Source organism: Camelus bactrianus, chromosome 6 (genome assembly GCF_048773025.1).
Source record: "Camelus bactrianus isolate YW-2024 breed Bactrian camel chromosome 6, ASM4877302v1, whole genome shotgun sequence".
NCBI lineage: Eukaryota > Metazoa > Chordata > Mammalia > Artiodactyla > Camelidae > Camelus > Camelus bactrianus.
This window is the reverse complement of record NC_133544.1, coordinates 90,573,966-90,591,676: the sequence shown is the minus strand read 5'-3', so window position 1 is coordinate 90,591,676 and position 17,711 is coordinate 90,573,966. Positions and strand designations below refer to the sequence as shown.

The 17,711-nt window shown below is 37.5% G+C and overlaps 1 protein-coding gene across 8 annotated transcripts in view; it reads left to right on the top strand.

Moving 5' to 3' along the window:
- Nucleotides 1–17,711, top strand: part of MAP2K5 (mitogen-activated protein kinase kinase 5) — a 235,746-nt gene that overhangs the window by 63,380 nt on the left and 154,655 nt on the right. For all 8 annotated transcript variants that reach the window (XM_045517039.2, XM_045517034.2, XM_045517029.2 and 5 more), the window contains exon 9: nucleotides 13,180–13,219. In XM_045517039.2, coding sequence (XP_045372995.1) covers nucleotides 13,180–13,219 — 40 coding nt within the window. The remainder of the gene's footprint in view (nucleotides 1–13,179; nucleotides 13,220–17,711) is intronic.

Below are 17,711 nucleotides of genomic sequence, written 5' to 3'. Positions count from 1 at the left end.
TTAAAAGAGGAGTTATTTACAGAGGCCTCTACTGTTGTTCTGAGATGGGACAATTCCCCAATCATCTTTTACTTTTAATTTTTAGGCTTCAGTATACCAATCAATAGGTGATTGAAACTGATTAAAACTTATCCAACCAGCTGCCTATGGCAGTTTAATTAGAAGCCAAATGATTCTTAAATTAAAGTTGTCTTATTTTCATTGCATAGCCCATCTTCCAGAAGAGTAAGGGACTAACAGTGCTGAAAACTTAAAATTTGGCTTTATTAAGGTGTCTGGCAACTGTTAAATCACTCAGTAGCTCTTCCTAAGGCACCTTGGAAATGTATTCAGAGGTTTTTGCCTTTATAGCAATTAGAAGTAATAATATACTTACTTGCTAGCCAAGGAAATTTTTTCCCCATCAGAGGGATAACCTGTAGGATAGTGAGGTATGTGAAAGAATGGCTGTTTGTGACGTGTCTCTTATTTCATAAGCAAGATGAAAGCTTGAGCTTTGTTTTTTAAATACTGCAGCACAGAGTGAAACCAGCCATCATGGTGTCCTTTGCATCTCCTCGCTGAAAACCATCAGCTTTGAATTTACATTTTTATTCTGTTTTGCGGTCTTGGTTAAAATCAATCTCCAGTGAATGAAAAACCACTGTTTTCATATAAGTCCATGCTGGCTTCTTGACAGTATTGTGGGCAAAGTTATAGAAGAGAGATTTTTGCCTCCCCCCCGTCCAGGGAAGCTTCCCCGTACTCGTTTTGTCCAGTGTGGGACAGTTTCTCGAGTTTTTAATGGAAATGGGTTAATATTTCTGTCATAGGGGACATATTACATCTGGTACTCAGGGAAGAAGGGGATAAATGGCCCACTTTTCAGAGGTGCATTTACTCTTTGACCCACTAGGGTACTATTTAGTGTTCTAGGAGAGGTAATTTAGTAAATTGTACCCCAGTGGCCTGAAAAAGTTAATGCAACGCTGAGAAGTGAGTCATTCAATCGATTTTCCCTATTGCTTTTTAAAAAGCAACACTGACCATATCCAGAGAACCTTGTAGACAACTGGAATTAGGGGATCTAGAAGCCACCAGTTTACGTTCGCACAGGCTTGTTGGGGCATGCATTGGATCTGGCTTCAGAGGACTTGAACCCACATCCCACTCCAGAGCCAGGAGATGGGAGTCTTGAAACAGTCATTAGCCTGGTTCACCAAGCCTTGGTTTCCTTATCTATAAAATCGGGATAGTGAGAATACCTACCTTACAAATCTTTATACAAATTTAATAGCTTCCCAATATTAAAAAAATTTTTATAAACCACAAGGCACAATCGAATGTTAATTACTAGTAGGAGGAGGCGTCCTGAAATAGCTGTTTTTGTATGTGATCTTGGAAGGTGATCTGTAGTTAGCTTTCCACCAAGAAACTGTGAGCAGAGATTATGTTGTAATCAAGCCATTTCAGGAGAGAAATTTTCTAGCTAGTTACCCCTCAGGATACTCCTGTTTTCTCCCATGTGCCATGGCCTCACTGCCCCCTCTCGTTCTTGCACTATCATTGTTAGCCTTTATACCTCTTGCCTCTCTGTTTCGCCCGTTACATCCTTTCAGAAGCTTTGATCAAGAGATCACTCTGACTGTAGCTTCCTTGATCTCAAAGGTATTTAGCCCATATATTAAAAGACATTACTCTGGTTGATGTGGGGAGTGGTAAAGGCTTGAATCAGGCCAAATCAACTTACAGAAGAAATATGGAGGCAGTGATGACCACGTTAACTTTGAGGCAGGCGTGGGAGTAAAAAGGGTGTGTAACCAAAGTAAGTAGAAAGAAGAAGAAGTGATAAAAATGTAGAGTAATGGTAGCTCCTTTCTGATTGAAACTCTTTCTAACCCTGCCAAGTTCCCCATGTTATACAGTAGGTTGATTTGTGAGCCCTGTGTCTGATCACCATCTCGAAAGAATTCTTAATATCTGTAACCTAATAACAAGTTTGATTTGGTGCTTAAACAGTCTAAGGGGTGGGGGGGCCTGTTGCTTACCCGTAAATTATTTTACAATCAGTAGCCAAGCATCTGTAATGGGTTTTTAGGCAGAAGGAAGGTTGGCGTAGACTGTTGTTTGACTAGTACAGCTTTTATACAAGCCTTTTACAACTGCTGTTTACTTTGGATTTCCTGTTTTAACAGCTAGCACTTGGCTAATGTGTTTATCTATCATGGAAGGCAACAACTGTCAGTGTTGATTTCCCTGAAACTATTTGAATTTTTTTCTGTGGATGGCTATTTTTGTATGTGACATACTGATAAAAATCCAGCCCCCAAGAAACCTACCAAGAGAACAAATCTCTTAAAAGATCAAGCAATAGAGCATTTTTAATTAACTGAACCATCGCCAGTTTATATGTGGTTACTGAAAACATGTCATTGCATTAAAAGGCAACATCCAGAGTTGTTTTTTTAAATTAATCTCACAAGATAACAAAAGAGTTCTGTTTTGTTTGTGTATGTATGTTTTTCTTAAGCCATATCTTAACTACTGCTTTCACCATTTTTAGTGACTGGATTGTTTTCTTAGGTTTTCCCATCCATTTGGAGAATTTCCAGCAATTGATAGTGCTCTATAAATAATTCACAGAGTAATTGTGTCCCTCTTTTCACTACCCTTTTATGAAGTATGCTATGTGAGAAGTGGAACTTAAGTCAGTGGCATTTATTCCACATGCTGTATGAAAGAATTGCCCTGCCCCCTTCACAGGACAGTGGCAGTGTTGTCATTTCAGTGTTCTTGTTTTTCCATCATGATTAAAAGTCATCATACATGCAATTATTCTTGGGATCCTTGCTCTAAGAGGCAAAAAAGGTGGGGGTGAGATATTTTCCTACTCATGATGACCGTTTTGCTAACAAGTTGACATTTATCACATATCATATTATCAGTTATGCTGAAATACGAAATATTTACAGTCAGATCATAGGTCTGCTCCTCCGTACTTAAATTATATCGCACCTCACAGTCACTAGAGAAGCACAGATACTTCCTATTATAAATTCTTTCTCCTCATAGTTTAAAATAATTTGATTAGACTGTGTTCAGAAATTAATATGCAGAATAATGCCATAGAAATCAGATGCCTACTTTAATTGTGTGAGATTGTGCAAGCTTTATCAGAAAATATATGATCAGCTCTAGGTTATTTATTTTGTGAACAGGAATCAGCTGGGACGATTCTTTTTTTTTTTTTTTTTTTTTTTGGTTCTCCTAGAATTTGAAATTCCAAGCATAAATAATTTCAGTAAACACTGTAAAATACAGATGCAGTTGATCTTACGCATGACATAAATTTGTGTGGGAGTCCAGATGTGGGAATGTGAACACAGGTTGCTTCTCCCTTATGTCCTGTGTGAATGTAGGACCTTTTAACATTTTGTTTTCAATTTTTTTTTCCTTACTCACTTATAAGATTCTTACAGAAATTCAGTCTATTTTTTGGACGGATGTATCTTGTAATAAATTCCATTAGGGTGTAGATGGAGGTGAGCACACCTCTTGTGTTGTATGTATTGTACTAGACCCACCTTTAAAATTTCAAATAGCAGATAATGGGATTAATTGTATTGGTCCCCAAATACTGCTTTTGAAATCAGTCATATTTTCTTTTGGATATCTGCTCTGTGCAAGGTACTGTATTTGGCAATATGGGAGATGCAAAACCAATTTTTAGGGCCTTAGGGGCACCATTCTCTGGGTTCTGTTGCTGGCTTACTTTCTGCAATTTCTTATCTCCTTTGCTGGTTTCTTCTCACCTTTTTGACTTCTGGATTTGGAGTAACTTGGGTCCAGTCTCAATTTAATTCCTAAGTGAGATTTTTGTAGTTCCATGGCTTTAAATACCATCTATATGTTGGTGAAGCCCAAATGTATTTCTTTTTCCCTGTCCTCTGTCCTGAACTTAAGACTCATTGCTTATCGGCTGAATGTTTCTTAGGCATTTCAAAGTTACTACAGACTGAGTCTTATTTCCTTTGAAACCTGCTCATTCTATGGTGTCTCCAATCTGCGCAAATGGAGGACTCTCCTGCAGGCTGCTCATGACGAAAAGTTGGCAGTCATTCTTATCTTCCTTTTACTCTCAGACCATCCAGCGTATTAACCCTCACATCTTACTGACTTTTCCTCAAAACTGTTTCAGTAAGCCGACCACCTCTCGCCCACAGCCCTATTCTAAGCCTCTCTTATCTCTTGCAAGGATTATTGGCAGTAGCCTCCCATCTATTCTTCGAGTTTCTATCCTTGCTTTCCTACACCGCGTTCTCTCCACCCAGCAGCCAAAATGATCTTTTTAAAATAGAAGCTGTCCCCCTGGGCTCATGACTTCTTATGTCACTTGAAATGATAGCCAAAATCCTCAGCATGGCCTCCGTGGTACTGCACAATCTGTCTTCCTCTTACCTTTCTGAGCTTGTCTCCCACAGCTTGCCATCTTGCTTCTTTCACGATCACACACATGTCAAACACCCGCTTCTACCTTAGGACCGTTGAACTTAACATTTCCTTTGCCTGGAGTCCTCCTTTCCACCTCCCTAAATGGCGTGCTTCCTTACTGCTCAAATATAACCTAATGAGAAGAGCATTCCCTAATTTCCTCCCACCGCTCATATGAAAAAACAATGCCCCTAATCTTGATCACTCTTTATATCCCTACCTTTATTCTTTTTTATTGCATATCTGCTACCTGACATATTGTTTGTTTGTTTGATTGTTGTCAGCCTTCCCCCATTGGAAAGTAGGCTCCATGAGAGCAGGGACTTTGTCTGGTTAGTTCTCTGCTCCACCCACAGTGCCCAGCTTGGCAGCTGGAGACATGCATTATTTGTTGGATACATAAACTAAATATCTGAGTGTGTCATATACAGTGGTAGAAGTTGAGGGTACAGCAATGGACCAATGTATCTTGACTTTGACCTTGAAATGTAAAATAAGGTGGAATAAGACATAGACCCTATATAAAGAATTTATAGCATAGTTTGGTAATTAGAGTTTACAATATAGTTAAATAAAGCATACACTAATGAAGTTACATAACAATTTGAAGAGAAATAATTCATAACGGCAACATGTAAAGTATCATAAGGCATCAGAGTAGTCGATGCCAATGGATAAATTCAACCACATAAACCACAAGGTGGGCAATCTGGTAAGCGGAATTTTAATGATTCTTTTTCTGAATCCCACCTTCAACATTCACAGTATCTGGAAGTAAATTTATTTCAAATCATTCTCTGCGTATACTCTCTCTATACTGGAAAGAGCACAAGGGTTGAATTCAGATAGACCCAGGTTTGAATCCTGTATCTGCCACTTATGAATTCTTATTACACTGAGTGAGTTTCTTAATACCTTAATATCCCTGAGTCTGTTTCTATTATTATCTGTAAAGTGCGGCTTATGTTACATCATCATATGGAAATCTGAATAATTCTGTGGACTCAGGAATTGTTAGTTCCCCCTGTTTCGTTTTTCTGTCTCCCTTCCCCTGACTACCCCATTTATGTATTAACTCCTACTATTTGAGTATCTACTGTGTGATGAGCATTGTGCTAGATACTGATACAGTGTATACACATTGTTGAATGCGGTGGATATGGTCTCTGCCCTCATGGAGCTGAAAAGTGCAGGACTGTATAGTTAGTGTAAGATTCTTCTAGTTCTGTTAATAAATACTATAATTCTCCTGTCATCTTAACTTGAAATTTTCGATTCATCTTCCTCATCCTCATATTTCATAAATTCTCTTTGACCAAAGTCTTTTGTACCTATATGCCCTTATCCATTTATGATATATGGAAGTTCATGTCGCCACCTCTTACATAGACTACTGTAACAGCTTTCTAAGTGCTTCTTGCTTTCTATGGCTTCTTCTCCTTTCCAGTAGTATTGTGGTCATCTGCAGCCAGAGTAAGGATTTTTAAAGTTAAGATCTGCTTGTATCACTTCTTGGTTCAAGAACCTTCAGTGGCACTTATTGGCCAGCAAATTAGGTAGGGCCAACTTTCAACAGCAAAAATAAAAGCTGAAAGGCAATGGCATCCTCAAAAGATGGAAAGGGAATAATTGTCTCCGTTAAACCATCATTCAAGAATGAGGGCAAAATAAATACATTGTCAGAAATGAATATAAAAGAATATATATGTGTGTGTATGTAGGTGTAGACAGAGGGAGAGAGAAAAAGATAGATCAATAGGGAAGGGGGAGAGTTAGTTTATTACTGAGGGAAATACTTCAGGTAGAAAGAAATTGAATCCAGATAGGAATAAAATGAAAGAAAAAGTGGTGACTATTTAGATATAAACGTGACGATATAAAACAACACTTGTGGTGATTAATTTATGAACATCAAAATGAAGTCAAACAAAAAGACTGGAAAAAATAATGTAGGATGAGAAGAGCTGAGTAGAATTAAAGCATTCTAAGATTTTTACATTATTTGAGAGAAGAATAGCAATAGCAATTGACTTCATATTTTTTTAAGTTAGATATGATTTTAAAATGTATGGGTAATAACTAAAAGATAAATGAAATATGTAACTTCAAAACAGATAAAGGGAAAAGAGGGGAATAATCCAATATAGTTGAGAGAGAAAGAGAGAGAGAAGTGTAAAGTAAATGAGTAAGGCGGTAGAAATAAATCCATGTATATCAATCATTCATTAAATGTAAGTACACTAATATTGCCAGTTAGTAGATTGGTCAGATGGAACTTTAAAAAGTCCAGCTATCCGCTATTTTTGACTATTTTAGGATATATTCCTAACACATAAAGACAGAGAAAGGTCGAAAGGAAAAGGCTGGTGGAAAGATACCAGGCAAAAACTAATTAATAGAAAGCTTTTGTGGGTATATTAATACAAGACAAAGCAGACTTTAAGACAAGAAGTTTTCGGGTTTTTTTTTTTTTTAATATATAGGAATGAGGATAAAAAGAACTACTATATGATGATAGAAGAAAAAGACTGTGAATACATAATAGCCCTAAACTTGTATGTAACTAATGACATAACCTTAAAATATATAAAGCAAAAAGTTGACAGAATTACAAGGAAAATTTTATAAATCCACAGTCATAGTGGGAAAATGTGTCTCAGTAATCAATAGGTCAATTAGACCAAAATTACTAAGGATATAGGAGAGTTTAATACCACAGTTTACAGGTTGATTTCATGATCATCTGGCACTCTTTATTATTCAAATTGAGTATATGTTATTTTTAGGTACAGAAAACTTATTTTTAAAAAACTGTGTACTAGGGCACAAAGCAAGTTTGTAACATACAGGTCACTTTTTCTGAGTATAATACAATTAGTTTAGAAATCAATAATAAGTTAACCTTATTCATTTTGAGCTTAAATTACACACATAAATTCTGAATAATTTTTGGATCATATAATACATCATAATGGAATAAAAATATTTACAACTGAACAATAAAGAAATACCATATATGAAAACTCAAGAGCTGCAGTCCAAGTCATACTTAAAGGATAGTTTTTTTGTATATATGTTAGAAAATAAAAATTGAATATTAATAGGCTTAGTATCTAACTCAAGAAAAAAAAATTTTTTTAAGGGAAGGGGTTAAACCCAAAGAGAGTGAAGGGGCAGGAATTCTAAAGAAAAAAATTAATGAAATTAAAACTCAAGAAACAATTCAAGAAAACCAGTAACAGTTTGTTATGAAAAATTGATCAAGCATAACAGAAGACACAAATAGCAAAATTGGAATTTACAAAGGGGACATAATTCTAGACAGAGTGGAGATTTTAAACATAAAAGGATATAATGAAGAACTTCATGGCAATAAACTTGAAGACAGAAAATAGACAATTTCCTCAAAAAAAAAAAAAAAAACCCAAAACTGTCTTAAGAAAAATAAAAAGTAAAAATAGATCTGTAGCAGTTAAGGGAATTTATTCATTCATTCAACAAATATTTATTAAATGTGCCCAGCACAATTTTAGGCATTGGAGATACAGTAGTGAACCACAAAAACAAGAAAAGTCCCTGTTTCACAGAGCTTCCTTTCTAGTGGTAGGAGATAGATAATAAATAAACTGTATAAGGTATTGATGAATTCTATGAAGAATAAAGAAAGAGAGAATGGGCTTTTTTATGTAGGATAGTCAAAGAAGTCACATTGAATCTGAAGGAAGTGATGGAGCAAGCCAAGTGGATATTGGAGGAAGAGTGGTCCAGGCCTGAGGAGTAGGTGCAAATGGCCTGAGGCAGAAAGATGTTTGGTGGAACACAGTGAGTATTATGGATAAGGGAGATTGGCAGAAGCAGAAATCATTGAAGTAATCAAGGGGCCAATCATGAAATCCTTGTAAGGACTTTTCATTCAGCAGTTAGAAATCTACCCATAAAATGGGGATGATCATGACTTCTACTTATGTGTATGTCGATTGTATCTGAAAGCTGGGGAAAAATAACTCCTACTCCGACTCATAAGATTTTGGAATTAATCAATTAAATGCATGTAGAATTTCTTTGTAAAGCACTATCCAAGGATAGATTTTTTTTTTTCCATCCAAAAGTAATTATCATTTGTCAAACATTTATTAAGTTTGGAGTACCTGCTTGTGGACCAAGACTTGTGCAAAGTGTAGAGAATGCAAAGATGATTAAGACATGGTAGTGTTCCCTGCCCAGTACGGGAGGCAGACATAAACGATTTGTCTGCAGTATGCTAGGGATTATAACAGAGATACTAATATAGTCTGAAGACTAGGAGAAGTCTCAAATTTTTATAGTCTATAAGGGTGTATGTTAAAGGAAAGAGTGTGGTTTTTTTTCTTTTTTAGAGTAGCCTACATTTTTCTGTTAATCCAAGGAGAATGAAAAATTAGGCTTCTTATTTAGGAACAGTTACTGTCAAATGGTGTTTTTGCTGAGATGAATACCTGGCATGTGGGACTCATCACTTCTGTCTGAGTGCGATTAAGTTACAGTCGTGGGCAGGAGAGAAGCATGGTAAGAAGTCTAGAATTTGAATTATGGTATAATCATAGCATTTTGGATGACTGATTCTTGGTCTTCAAAGTTGGTTCAGTATGAAATCACACTACTTGCTTTTCTTGACAATAAATGCTGTATTGTGGCTTTTTATAAGTCATCATTATTAGAACTTTATTAGCTTTCCTTTGTAGAGCACGTAGCCTGACTCAAAGCACAGAGGTAACTCTTTTTCACTCTGTTTTTGCGGGTTTTACTCTTAGAAAACCTAGCAACCCTGAAAACTTTCTAACTTCCTAGCGTTTAATGCTTGCTTCCTGTGTGCCAGGTCCTGTCTTCACTGCTTTAATTATATTACCTCACTGACCCTCACAGACCTGTAAGGTAGGAGCTGATTTCCCCTTTTCAGGCTTGAGGCACCTGAGACAAGGTCAGGTTTAATAATTGTCCAGATTCACATTTGGAAATGGCAGAGCTGGCATCGGAACCCGGGCAGTGACTTACAGCCCACGTACCCCCTTTGCTCTTCTGCCTCCCGTGGTGGATTGGTAGTGTTTGCAGAACGCTTCTTTGCTTGGAAAGATTCAGTGCTACAGTCCTTAGCCTGATTGAAATAGGTCAAAATTACAAATTACCTTTGTAATTTTAGAACTGAGTTTCCCTGCCATAGAATGCAGCTAAGAAAACTTAAACATCACCACATATTTTTTTTCTTCTAAGTCCTAAAATATGTATATTCTGTCTCAGGTCCAGTCTTGGTTTTGCCATTGACCAACTGTGTGGGCTTAGACAAGTTTTTTAACTTGGCTTTTAGATGTTTCTACTGTAAAAGGAATGGATAAGATTAGACAGTTCTCTGTTACCTACTTGTCCAGTGCATTGTCTGATTCTGTACTCTACCAAAATTAGAAGTTGGTACCAACATTTTTGTCCAGTCATCTAGAACCTATTGTTCCAAGTGGAAAAAGAAAGTAAGAAAGTGTGAAAAATATACATGTTCTCTTTTGCTGGTTCCTTGTTACTTTTAAACATGTAAAAAATTTATACCAGGCTACTTGGCTTTTATAGTCCTAAAGTGTATGTATATTGTGTCCTTAATTTCAAGAGCTGAGACTATTCCCAGAAGCTCTGTGCTGGTCACAACCAAAATGGGACACTCAAGGACTCGGTGCTAAAAATAACTCATAAAAATGCTTCCTCCATGCACTCAGTGGAACAAGTAATTACTGTGGCAACAATAAACTAATTTGAAGTGTTAGCTGTTAATTAAAACAATGCAGAGGTGTATAGTTGTCTTTTGCTGTAACCGGATCCTCCATTCAAACTTCATTAATCACTTTGCAGTTAATGTGTTGAGGAAGGTCAAGACAGTCGAGACACAGTATCCACTGAAAGTAAGCGAATTCCTTTTCTCTGGGTAGAATGCCGTTTGCAAAGTTAAGGGACACACTTGACTCATACTTGGCATTGCCTTTGCCGCCCACTTCTCCGTGATGATTAAATGTTGAATTGGTACTGTCATTGCACTGTAAGCCAAACCACGCAGCATCTTTATTGCTGGAAATCAAACCCAAACTTCCACGGATGAATTAGCGTGTGTCATAATTAAATCATCAAGCCTCGCCTTTTAATTCACTTGGAAATAGGAGACCCTTCTTCTGGAAAAGAGATCAGCTTTCTTAACAAGCTAATTAAGTTGCCAAACTGTCCAGAATACTATATATACTGGACTATTTACTAATCATTTTTCTGTCACTCTTATAGGTCTAAAATGTCCAGGTGTTGCTTGTTGTCTAATGTAACAACACTGATCTTATTACAACTTTTGAATCCTTATGTATGCATTCAGCTATTTATCTTTACGTTTTAGTCTTTGGTTAGTGATTCTAATACGCAGTATTTTGAAAAATTGAAGTTGAAAGAGAGGAAAAAATAATATACCATTATTAAATCTTACATATTATATTACCTGGAATAAAGTTACTAAATTCCTTCAAATCACATTTCACATTGGCTTAGTCCAGCAGCTTCTCTGTCAGACATTGAAAAAAAATACAATGTAACTTTTTATATTTTAATTGATTACATGACTTTAGATAGATCATGAATCAAATCATAACATGTAGTTTCTCATTGTAAAAGTCTGATGGTAAAGTAAGGGGTAATTTATTCTAAAACCAATATAGTATAGGGGTTCCACTTTAAAAATGTATATAACTTTATACAAAGTGTAAAAAAATTTTAAATAATTTAAGTTTTATAATTTAATAGTATTTAAATACACTTGGGAGGTTGGGGTTTAGAGAAAGCCTTTAGACACTTTTATAAATTAAAGAACTCTTTGGTAAAGTGAACTATTGCCAGTTTTTATAATCTTGCCTTTCCTTTAAATGAGATATTCCTGACTTTCTCTACAATTAATTGATAAAATAAAGACTAAGTTGACCTTCCATAATTGGTTTGACCTTGGTCCACTTAAGTAGGAAAAGCAGAGTGACTTTCTTATATAACACTCATATATATGGATACATACATATATATTGATAGGTTTTTTTCTTAGTCTTACCTGAATTTGTGACTTTTTTTATATGTGAAAAGTTAGAAATATTTGTAGGTTCTTAATAACTGAACCATTTCTGTTAAGTCAGTCACTTTAAAAACTTTTGTCAGTGATTGCGTAACTGTAAATTTGCCAAAAAATCTTAAATTATATACTTTAAACAAGTGAACTTTGTCATATATAACTATATCTCAGTAAAGCTATTAAAAAATTGTCAGAGTAGCCACGTGAATATTTCTGCCAAAGCAACAGAAAATGATTTTTTTCATTTTGATAATAGTGGAATATACGTTTTGGTTTTGTTTTATGAAATAAGCTATTTTTATAACATGTGTGGTGATGGATGTTAACTAGACTTATCATGGTGATCATTTTGCAGTGAATACAAATAGTGAGTCCTGTTGTACACCTGAAAGTAATATAATATTACATGTCAATTATATCTCAATAAAAGAATAATAAATGAATAATTTTTACTACTAGATCATGACCCAGTAAACATTGGGAGCCTGGTAAATATATTTTGCAACTTGCACATATGGACAGGAAATTACTGAGAAGCTAAATTCCATTCCTCATATCTTCCCTACCCTGCTTTACATCTTAACACCAGCTGGGTGAGAGGAAGACGAATCCGATCTTGGCTAATGTGCAAAATCCTCTATGGAGCAAGATTTTAGCTTTTCCAAACTAATTTGTTTCTTTACAGTTACATGGACTTACAGTAGCAGTGCTTGTTCATGTTATGTGGTTTGTTTTGAAAATTTTATGTGAAGCAGGTGGTTTCTGGATAGTGGTCAGAATGTGCAGTCCTTGTGGTACATGTGTACACGTTTCATTTAGACACAGGAGATTTTGATGAGACGTAACGTATTTCATCTCCACATACTTTATTCTCTTACTCTTTCACAAATGAGTGTGTTCATATTCCTTGACTTAAATTGTCATTATTTCACTGTATCTGGTCATTTCAGACTTGTCTTTGTTCTAAAGCTTTTTTAATGTTGAGAGATGCCAGCCTTAGGAAAAGAGGAACCACATACTTGAGCCTTATAACTCAGTGCCTTCTTACATGAATTTATGTCTTAAACCATAGCTAGTTCCAGGTGTTTTGAGATTGTTTCGATGAAATGTAGTGATATACTTTATCTGTATATATAATTAAAATAAAAGGAAAACCTCCCGTCTTACGTGGCTCAGTACAGTGCTTAGCAGAGAGCTACAGAAGACACACACCCCCCCCACACACACACAGTGGCAGTATGTCATGAAGGATCTGGAGCTACAAGACTTGGATTTGATGTGTAGTTGCCTCTTACTGACTTTGTGCCATTGGACAAACTGCTTAACTTCTCTGTGTGTCAGAGTTCTCGGCTCTAAAAGAAGTGGTAATAATACAAGCATTCCCTGAGAGGGTTATTTTAAGGTGGTATGTGATGAATCATTGTGTAAACCATTAAGCTCAACAGAACTGCAAATTACTGCTGTTACTAGTCCTTTGAAAGCATTACGTATCCCCTTGCTGGGATGTATTCAGATTTACATTTATATCCTTAACCGTTTTGTGGGTCGTTTAGTGATCGCAAGTGAATTTGTTGTTGTTGTTTTTTTTCTCTCCATAGAGCATATCATGTCCCAAGTGGGAAAATACTAGCTGTAAAGGTAAGTGCTGGATTCATTTTATGAAACTCGTGAAATTTTTGATGCTTACCGCTTTGATCCCACCCCCACCCGTCTCAGCTTGAGTCACAGGTGTTGTCGGAGAGGAAATGAAATGGTTTGAGGTTTGGGTGGTGGGCGGGGGGAGAAGCCCTGACCCTGTTCGTTGAGTACAGCCCCATGGTACCGCCTGGGCCCTGGGTTGTCCCACCTGTGCCTGCTGAGCTGCTTGCTCGCTCCGAGGGCGCCTCCGCCAACCTGAGCACTGTTTCCCTTTTCATCTAGTTATTTGTTTGTACCTTTGATGACAGAACTTTTAGATTGTTGCCAGTGGTGTATTTAAAGACAGTCAACTTTAGGTTATTTACTCCAGGAGAGGGGAGCACTGCTATAAATCACCCCAGACAACTTACTGTTTGGCCTTGTCTGATATTAATATGGCTCCTCCAGCTTTGTCTTGACTAGTGTTAGCATGACCCAGCCTTTCACTTTTATACCCTGTTGTCTCTATATTTGGGAGGGCTTTCTCATAGGCAGCATACCGTTAGTTACGTCTCGTATTTTAATCCACTCTGCTTTTTAATAGAGGTATCTAGATCATTTACATTTCATGTGGTTATTGATATGGTTGGATTCAAGTGTATCAGTTTGCTCTTTGTTTTCTACTTGTTCTGTCTATGGGTCCTTTCTTTTTTTTTTTTAAGCAGGTGCATTAGAGTTTGTAGTATACATCTTAACTTACCGTAGTCTACCTGCAAGTTACCTATTGCATGAGAACTTCACAATTATACTTTAATTTCCCTCATCCTGGCTGAGCTCCCCTGGGGTCCCCTCCCTGGATGGGGCCTGAAAGCTCTTGTGTGGACAGTAAGCTGGACAGTCATAGGACTCACCTCTGTTGCCATCTCTCAGGGATCACTGCCCTATCTTAGCTGATGTCTGATGTCTGGAAGCCTGTTGATTTTTCTGGGGTTTTTTGTTATTTATTTTTTAGTATCTCTTCCTTTCTCGTTACCGCTCTAATCCAGATGCTTGTTTTTGCCTCTCATCAATGGAACAGCTTTTAAACTGTTCTCGCAAAAAATGGAGGCTACCATTTATCGATCATTTACACTGTGCTAGGTACTCTACACACATTTTCCTCTTTTAATGATGCTCCCAACAAACTTACGCAGTTGCTGCCAGATCCTCATTTTACAGATGGAGAAGCTGAGGCACAGAAAAGTTAAGTAGCTTAGTCCCGCAACTAATAAGGAATGGAACCAGACTTTGAACCCAGGGAAGTCTTGCCCTGAGTCCGTGCTCTTAATGTCTGTACTATATTGCTGCTCACCACCCGCAGATTTGGCTTCCTAAAGCACAGTCCTGGTCACGTCTCTTCCCCTCTCAAAACTCTTCAGAACCTCTACATTATGTCCCAGATAAACTAAACACTCAATGGGATGGAATTCGAGATTTTCCAGAGTAGGTTATCAGCCTACTTTCATAGCATTATCTTCTGTGTCTGAATCCAGTGCTTCTTTTAAGTTGACCTCATGGCCTTGTCTGAACCCAGGTACTTTCTCTCTTCAACACTTTTGTTCACGTTATTTCGCTCTAATGAGAATGCCATCACCCATGTCTCCATGTAGGAGAATCTTTAACCCCCTTCAAGGGTCGGCTGTAAAGCTTGCTCCTCCAGTGAACTTACTGAATAAATCCCATCACCTGTGGTATATTTGTCACTCACTCACCCTCGCCTTTGAACCTGTCTAGAAGTCTGTCTCTTATGGACGTTACCACATACTGCCTTGTATTCTACTAGTAGGACACGTGTACATTTCCCCCCATTACACTGGAGTCCCTTTGTCAGTGGGGAACAGATCTCACGTACCTTCTTGCCATACCCACTGATTCATGCAGAACTTTGCATAGAGGGCATAGTGCAGGGCACTACATGGGATGACTAGGTGTGCAGCACATAGTTTGTTGACTGACTAACTGAATAAATAAATTTTGTTCTTTTGTTTATCTTCAGTTCACTCATTCATCTTTTGAAGTAACATCCTGAGAGCAGGTTCAGCTCACGTACAGAATGTCCCATAGTGTTCTTTGTATGGACCATTGCTCTCACCAGAGTATTTCTTAGCCTTTTTTTTTTTTTTTATATTAAAGGGTGAAATGAAAGGTTAAGAGTTAGAAGCGCGTTTGATCTTTTCTTGACCCCCTCCTGACTTCTGTGTGACTTCAAGCATGTCACTTGAACCTCTCAGTGACCTCAGCTGTGAAACGGGGCCTTCTGGTGTCACAGAGGGACTGTGAAGAGCAGCAAATCACAGTCCTTGTCTGAACAGAATCACCTGCAGGGCTCCGACGCCTGCACAGAATGATAAGGGAGATTTAATTTCCCAAGTCAAGTGGTCATTTGGACCCATACTTTGAATGTCTGTGGGAGCAATTAGATGGGAGTCTTTGAAAATCTGTTACTTTTCCTCCTCAGAATATTTCTAATTTTTGTACTTGTAAATGTTCTTATTTTCGAGACTTTTTTGTCTAAAGCATATTGCAATGTCTAAAGCATATTTCAGTGTCTAAGCATGTCGTAGTGTTTACCTCTTCAGAATTCAAAGGTGGGAAAATACCACCTCAGATACTATCAACAGCACCTTGAATTTTGGAAAGAATAGAAGTACCCTGGATTTGTATTTTATACCACTGAATTCAGAAAAAAAAATTTGCCTCAAAGAGAGTACTTCGAAAATGACACTTAATGCTGTTTTCAAGATAGCTATTTGATGGCTGTGTATGATTCATGAAACGTGTTTCTAACTGGCTTTTTGTGGGGTGGGGCGGGAGGAGTGTAGGAAAGCAAGATGATTACAAACAAGCAGAACAGAAAACAAATAAAAATACTTTTAGCCATCTTGCAAACAGAACCTTTTTATACCGTTAATGTATTCTATAAAGTCTTTCAAAGAGTAGAGCTTAGTAGGTTTCCCCCGTATTGTGTATTTTCCAATTGGGAGACATCCGTCGCACAGGAAATTTAGCACTGTATATAGCATGTGCTGATTATCATTCTTGGACTGCTTTGGATTTCTGCTGCTTTTAAACTAGCATTTAAATGGACCATTTGATTAATCATTTGTATACTGACTGTAATCCTCCCAAATTTCCTTTCTGAGTTGTACGTACTGTAAAAGACAATTATGTCGCCACAGATTAAATAAGCGAATTAAAACAGAATAGCAGCTTAATTTGACCTGTGATTTTGCTCTCCTTCCCTTTAGTGGGGCTTGTGCCACTCCAGCAAATAAATGAAGTCATCCATGACAGCTTGTGATGAATTGCCGTATTTATACTGTATATTTTAATAGCCTCACACTAATTTAAATTGAGCACAGAGTAAATTATAATTCAGTCACTCGGCTGCTTATATTTAACTTGACAACTCATCCTTATTTGTCCTGGAGGTGCGGTGGAGAGCAGCGGGAATGTACTCAGGTACTTCAATTTCGAACTTAACCCTTTCTCCAGGAAATGCTGTAAGTGCAAATTCTCTCCAGTTTGAAAAATTTAGCTCTTCCTAAGAGGAAAAAAATAATTAAAACAATAGACTCAGGGAGTTCCTACTTTGGTTATTCTTCAAAAAGAAAATTAGCATCTGCCATGCTTTTTTCCAGTTTTTCCATTTTAAGGTAGATTTGACTTTCCTGCTCAAGTTCCCAGAAATTATTTTATTCACTTTCCCACCATTATGGAATCTCCACTGTTCCGGACTATAACGAATTCCAAGAATGATCAAGACCTGTTAGAGTGCAGTGGGTTGGCCCCACAAATACCATATTACTTGCTACATTTTAGGCCAGTGTGGCGGTTTTATTTATCTTGGTGTTTATGCCTTTGGTTTGAAATTCAGTTGTAGAAATCAAGCAATTCATTTCCTTTCTGTCTAGAAGCAGCTTTTTATTTGGAGGATTACGGTTGTAAGGAGCGCTTTAATTAAGACCTGTGTCATTTAATGGGCACCCCTGTGAGTAAGACCCTGTGCTAGGTGCTGGGTGTCAGGGGAGGGGACCAGAGAAAGGTGCCCAAGACTCAGCCCTTGCCCTGCAGGGGCTCACAACCACTCTGTACTCCTGGCTTCTGTTTTTAGGAGGTGAAGCATTAATGCTAAAGGCAGGATGTGACACAGAGAAAGGTAAAGGGTTTAATGGAAGGCTTTGGGGCTGGCTTCATGGAGGTGACAGTGACATTCAAGCTGTGTCTAAGGACAGAAATGGTTTTATGATCAGCAGCTGTGGAATGGAACGAGGAAGCACACGTCAGGTGGAGGGAACAGCAGGAGCAGAGGCTGGACGTGGGCAGAAGTGCCGGCTGCATGTGGACCAGAAGAAATGGCTGGTTTCACATGCAGCTTGGGTTTGCGGTAAGGAGAGAGAAGGAGCTAGAATAACAAGTTGGAGCTAGATTGTGAAAGAATTCCTTGAATGTCATGCTAAAGTTTTAACTTTAT